This window comes from Carlito syrichta, unplaced genomic scaffold, assembly GCF_000164805.1.
Source record: "Carlito syrichta isolate Samal-C Ts95f unplaced genomic scaffold, Tarsius_syrichta-2.0.1 Scaffold314048, whole genome shotgun sequence".
Lineage (NCBI taxonomy): Eukaryota > Metazoa > Chordata > Mammalia > Primates > Tarsiidae > Carlito > Carlito syrichta.
In genome coordinates this window covers 191,596-198,162 of record NW_007258144.1, presented here as the reverse complement: position 1 = coordinate 198,162, position 6,567 = coordinate 191,596, and the positions used below count along the sequence as shown (strand labels likewise).

The following is a 6,567-nucleotide window of genomic DNA, read 5'->3' as shown; positions in this document are numbered from 1 at the left end:
ACTTGGCGAGACTTCATCTCTACAATAAATCAAAAACTTAGCCAGGTGTGGTAGCACGCGCCTGTAGTTCCAGCTACTTGGAAGGCTGAGGCGGAGGGATTGCCGGAGCCCAGCAGGTCGAGGCCGTGGTGGCCAGGAGCAGCCACTGCACTCCAGTCAGGGTGACAGAGTGAGACTCCAACTCAAAAAAAAGAAAAAAAAAAGATCTTTCCCTCACCACCAGAATGGTCTGGTTGTCCTTTATGTACATTCCAGCTTTTTTGTAGTCTATCTACTCTTGTCGCCTGGGTCCCACCCATCCCTGCCCCCTCGGTATTATAAAATCCTAGACTACCTATATCTTCAGGGATCACTTCCTGCTCTGAAACTTCGTTATCTTTAGAATTACCCAGGTTACTCTGAACTACTTACCACTTTATGAATTACTTATCTCCCCCATTAGATTATAAGCTCCTGTCTCCTTTACTAATCGCCTTTTTTTCACGTTAGTGTATCTCAAAGATAGAGCACTTTCCATGGGATCACACCCCTCCCTGTCATAATACAGTGAAAAGTACAATGGCCAGAAGCTCTCTCCTGGTTCTGCCCTAACTGGTTGGTTGATGACTTGGTTGGTGACTGATCAGGTGTTCTGACATCACAGGATTCCAGTACTTTTACAGTAAAATAGGAAGTTTGAATTGGGTTTTTCTCCCCCCATTTTTCTCTGAATGTAAAAGCCACGTTCCTATTTTTATAAATAGATGATCATAAAGAAGCAGGGGGAAGCTAGAAACTTACTACCCAGAGGACACACTTTATGTTGTGATGGGCATGTATTTTTGTCACTTAGCATCATGAATAGAGATATATTCATTTGGGGACTTTAAGGCACTTTCCAGCTCCAAAGTCTTTGGAATATTTTTCGCCACTAAAGAAATCAATATAGTGTCTTTTATAGATGTCATCGAGATAATGATGGGTACTGCCTTTTGGTACTTGTCTCTCAAGTCAGACTAGTTTATATATGTGGCCAGAGATTGTCCATCTCTGCTATTAGGCAGTGACATGTAGAAGGCCCGTTAGGTCCTTCAGGCCACACAGAGGCCCATAATGATGCAAATGACCTTAGGGCAGAAGCTTGGTTCTAATGTAGATATTCTAGAGCAGAATCAGGATACAGTGAAACAGTAAAAACTTTAAATATCTGTTTATTTATAGAAAAGCCCCTTTGCTAGAGGATTCATTGTTAGGGACAGAGGTCCAGAGCCCAAAAGTCTTTTCTGAAGGTAAAACATAGTCCATGCAATGAAAAGGGTGGAAATTCCAAAATTATTGCTGAGGGTCTATGTGAAAGTTTATACTTATAATAACAAAGTCACTGGATTTTGATTAACAGTTACTTACTAAAAGTAGGCGATTTAATTCCCAGTGTGTAATTAAAGAAATAGAAAAATAGGTAGGGCTTCTTTGTTTTCTTTCTTTTTTGATAGCTACTGTCTCTAGCCATTAAACGACTAAGAGCTTTAGGTTTCTACAGATACTATACCAAAACAGATATTTGGGATTTTATTCTATTCTTAGGGGTGTCCAAAAAGATAAAATTGTGTTTAGTTTTCCAAGGAAGATTAAACTGACTTGGAAACAGTCTTAAAACAGTTTCCGTTGGGGCTTCTGCAAAATAAAAATTTGCAATAATTTTTAAGTGCATAAGAAAATGTAATAAAGTTCCATAAACTCATTAAAACTTGAAACCTGACACTGACAGAGCAGCTTCATATCTCACTCTTCTTTAGGTGTGTCAGTTCAGTCTCAGCTGGAATGTCATTTTGTTTCCTTACTCTAAAAAGGCACTTGGCATCAGCTTTCGCATTTCTTGACCCCAAGGAATTTCACAGGGGTAGTCATAAAAACTGATTAATGAATTACATTCACAAAAGAAACCTATAATCTATGGGTACTGTCTGATTGCAATAAAGTATGTTTTTTATGCACCTTTTGATAAGTAAACATTCAGTATATGGCTTCAGAGTGTTCATTTCCTGCTGATTGGCCTTTCAGCTCAAGAATTCACATGTAGAAGCTATTTCTCTTCTGAGAAGACCACAGAATTTATAAATAAGGTTAGCTGCCTAGAAGTTTCAGCCCATAGCTCACAAGTTGCTAAAATTCATTCAGGAATATGTTTAAATAGAGGTGTAGATGTCAGATAGGAAAAGAGTTGGGATCTTTTCATCTCTAGTCTTCTGCATGAATACACTAAGGCATGTCAAGTAGCATCACTAAGCTTTTGGTTTTTTAAAATTCTTTCTAGCCCTTTCCACTCTCCTAAATATTTCTTTTAATCAAAAGGGGAGATAGTTCCTTTCCAAATATTATTTACAGTGCCTCAAAATGAAAAGAAACTATCATTATTTCTCTTTTTATTGGTTTATTTTAGTGGTGGAATTTTTTTCCACCTGAATAATTATAAGACTTGCTTCAGAAGGTAGGAACAGGTAGAAAAATAAAAATAATCAAACTTGTGGCTCTTTTTTGTCCCATCCAGTTATGAGATTAAGACTGATTATTTTTTTCTAATCTTGTCTTTCTCTCCACCCCAGCCATTTTCTTCATGCACACTGCACTTTAAATACCTCTTGCCAAAACTTGGCTTTTGTCATATTCAAGATTTATTTTTATTTTTATTTTATTTATTTATTTTATTTATTTATTTATTTTTTAGTTGGAGTCTCACTGTCGCCCAGACTGGAGTGCAGTGGCCGCTCCCGGCCACCGCAGCCTCGACCTGCTGGGCTCCGGCGATCCTTCCGCCTCAGCCTTCCAAGTAGCTGGAACTACAGGCGCACGCTACCACGCCTGGCTAATTTTTTGATTTATTGTAGAGATGAGGTTTCACCAAGTTGCCCAGGTGGGTCTCGAACCCGTGGGCTCAGGCAATCCACTCACCTCAGCCTCCCAGGGCGTGGGATTATAGGCTGAGCCACCGAGCCCAGCTTATTTTTAATTTTTTTGTTCATTTATTTATTCCACAAATATTTAGTTTGTGCCTACTCTGATCCAGGCAGTGCTCAACTCTAAACTCTCTGAGCCAGCTATGCATGCTACCTGTAACCTGCCCTCTTCTCCAAACTTAACTTTCTGTTCGTAATTCCCATCTTTGCTATATATATCTTGGGTCTCACTCGGCTCTTCTGAAGCACCCATTCTTTTCTGCAAGTGCTCTTAGAAAAAGGTCTTATAGTGTCATTTATAATGTAGTTGGATTTATTATATATATATAATAAATATATATGACAATAAAATATATTCTGTATATTATATAGAAATTGGATTAAGTCATTGTTTTACCTCTCACGAGGCATTAACATTTTAACTTTTCCTATAAATGTGAGTGAAAAACTATCTCCTTTAGCCCGGCATGGTAGCACGTGCCTGTAGTTCCTGCTACGTGGAAGGCTGAAGCAGAAGGATTGCCTGAGTCCAGCAGATTGATGCTGGGGTGGCCATGAGCGTGCCACTGTACTCCAGCCTGGGCGGCGGAGGGAGACTCTAACTCAAAAAAAAAAAAAAGGAAAACTATCTTCTGAAGAATGTAGACCTTCCCTGTGCAAGTGTTGGAGGCATGGGGAAAAGCAGAGTACCCCCTGCTGGTTTCTTTGACATTATACCAAGTGAATGACTCCCTTCTGTTCCTCCCACCTTCATGCTATCCATGGTCCTTCCCACCTCCCTGCTTATACAGCTGGTACTCCTCCTACCTAAATAACCTGTACTTTCCCTCAGTGTTCAGCTCAGCTCATATTCTACATTTTCCCTAAAGGGTTTCTGTTTGCTGTCATTCACTTTCTTCCTGTGAGTTCCTGTGTTATATTTAGTCACTATCACTGAGGTTGGCATTTAATCATGCTTTGCTACAGTCGCCTCATTTCCCGTTTCCCAACCTTAGTGTAATCTTCAAGAACACCGATCCTGTCATTTTGTTTTCTATGTAAACAGTGCCTAGCAAAGAAATAAACACAGTTGGAGGCATTCAATGAAAACCTGAGTAGAAATGAGAATATGCCTAGGCCCATATATGTTTATGCGTATTGTATCTAGCAGCATTTTGCAGAATGAACCCATCCTTCATTAAAAGAGGAAAACATTTCATACCTAAGGATTACTGTTAAGATTTCTTAAAATTAAAAAAGGAGAAAAAGCCAGTAACTATTTTTTTCGATAAATGCTGATATCTGAAGGAAATTTTGATTTTTACTTCTTAACAGGTGGTTTGTTCTGGATGCAGAAACCAGAGATCTAGTTTCTATTCACACAGATGGGAATGAACAGCTCTCTGTAATGCGCTACTCAATAGGTAGGCACATTTACCCCCACAGTCCTCCCAACCCTGGCATTCACAGCAATTGCATATTTTTACTTCTGGTAAAGGTGATGCCTTCTTTCTCTACTATCTAGAGTTGTTAAATATTAAATGTTTTCCCCAACATCAGATTAAATTCTGCTGCCTGAAAACGCTAAAGATCTGCTAAAGTTAAACAACATTCTAAATCATCAAGCAAACCTAGATTTAGAATGAACTGTCACAACTGCAACTGCAGTTAAAAGCAGAATAAAGTACAATCATGTTACCCTTTTTGGATTACACATACTTAGAATTTTAAGGAGGTATTGAGTTAGTTAGCAACCTTTGTATATAAGAGTATATAAAAGAAATTACAGTAACTCAAAATACACAAATTTTATAGACGCTTCAACTCCTTTACAATCTAATTACAATGCTTTTGTTACATAGTAATTATTGGGTTGTTAATTAAACACCCAGCAATTCTTTATATAAATTTCATAAATATTCATTTAGCCTATTTGAATAATTATTTGTACTTTATTCATAATATTGGTGAAGTTTTCATCAATTCCAAATAACCTTTTCTCATTATTAGTGTGGTTTTGATTCACATCATTCTTCCTTCGAGTTAGTCTGACATTTATGGAATCCAAAGAATCTTTTTGATTACTTCTCAAGTTGCTTCAAGGGAAGCACAAGATACTATTTTCTAAATTGAGCAAGGAAGGAATTGTATGTACTTTAAGCTATAAGCCTAGAGTCATTTTGAAGCAGAAACATTTTTAAATTTATCTAGGGTTTTTGTTTTGTTTGTTTGGTTTTATAGGAACAAATAACCACTGTAAATGTAGCAGTTAAAATCCAAAGATCAGGTGGACTTCATTGACTGTTACCTCTTTAGCACTATGGTCAGTGCAGAGGAGGTGACCATAAAAGAAGGAAACATGATTCCTTTCCAAGAGCAGCTATCCTGGGCTTGGAGAGATCATATTTGCTGACTGAGCTAAGCAACTGTCCACTCAGCTGGCCATAGGAACACTGTGTACTTCTTTCTACCCTTGAAAGAGGACTAACCCCTCTGGGGTCAGTTCCTAGCTAACTAGGAAGCGATGAGGCTAGAGCCCAAGGACTGTGAGCGTCTTCAGGAAGGGTGACCATTATTTTTCAAGAATGCTTTGTGACAGGATTCGTTCATCAAGTACCAGATAACAGTTAAATTGATGAAACCTAACAGCTTTTGCAAAATATCATTTAGGATAGGTCCAGTAAAATAACAGTAAGTAAATCTATCAATATTATTTCTGTAGTTAACACTCTGTCCTGTTTCATTCTAGATGGTATCCTCCTGGCTGTAGGATCCCATGACAACTTTATTTACCTCTATGTAGTCTCAGAAAATGGAAGAAAATATAGCAGATATGGAAAGTGCACTGTAAGTAATGAAGCAAAATAAATTATGTTGTAAATATTGAAAAATTTTTACATTTGTGAAAAGAATTAAATGTTTACATTGATTTATCTGTTGTTTTCTGTTGTTAGCTAGTGGTTAAAAGCACAGACTCTCAGCCAAACTACCTGGATTGGAATTCCTGCTTCTACCACTTATAAGCTGATGTGACTTTGGGAAGTTACTTAAATCTTCTACTTCAGTTTTCTTATCTATAAAATAAGGATACCTATAAAGGCAGTTTCTAATTAAACAAGTTAATGTATATGAAGTACTTGAGATAGTAAGTACTCAATAAATGTTTATAGAAAATAAGATCATGGCCAGGCATGGCGACTCACACTTATAATCCCAGCACTTTGGAAGGCCGAGGTAGTCAGATTGCTTGAGCTCAGGAGTTCAAGATCAGCTTGGGCAACATACCAAAACCTTGTCTACAAAAAAATTTTTTTGAAAACATTAGCCAGGCGTGTGGCATGCGTCGGTAGTCCTAGATACTTGGGAGGCTGAGGTTGAAGGATCGCCTGAGCCCAGGAAGTCAAGGATATAGTGAGCTATGAGCATGCCACTGCACTCCAGCCTGGGTGACAAAGACCCCTACTCAAAAAAAAAGCAAGAAAGAAAAAGAATGAGTTCGCTTGGTGTGTATGTGTGTGTGTGTGTGTGTGTGTGTGCTCATGCTTACTATCTGACTAAAAAAAGGAAATTTCGGGCTTTTAACTGAAGGGATGTATTAACTTAAATATCAAGGTATAATATTTTAACCTCATTTTAGTCTATTTGCCTGTATTTC

The 6,567-nt window shown here is 38.0% G+C and overlaps 2 protein-coding genes across 3 annotated transcripts in view; one reads left to right on the top strand and one right to left on the bottom strand.

The window, feature by feature from the left end:
* Positions 1–6,567, bottom strand: part of LOC103273442 (cytochrome c oxidase subunit 7A-related protein, mitochondrial) — a 73,778-nt gene that overhangs the window by 27,671 nt on the left and 39,540 nt on the right. The gene's annotated exons all lie outside the window — the stretch shown is intronic.
* Positions 1–6,567, top strand: part of EML4 (echinoderm microtubule associated protein like 4) — a 174,044-nt gene that overhangs the window by 156,172 nt on the left and 11,305 nt on the right. For both annotated transcript variants that reach the window (XM_008070872.2, XM_021718970.1), the window contains 2 exons: positions 4,248–4,336; positions 5,662–5,759. In XM_008070872.2, the coding sequence (XP_008069063.1) occupies positions 4,248–4,336; positions 5,662–5,759 (187 nt within the window). The remainder of the gene's footprint in view (positions 1–4,247; positions 4,337–5,661; positions 5,760–6,567) is intronic.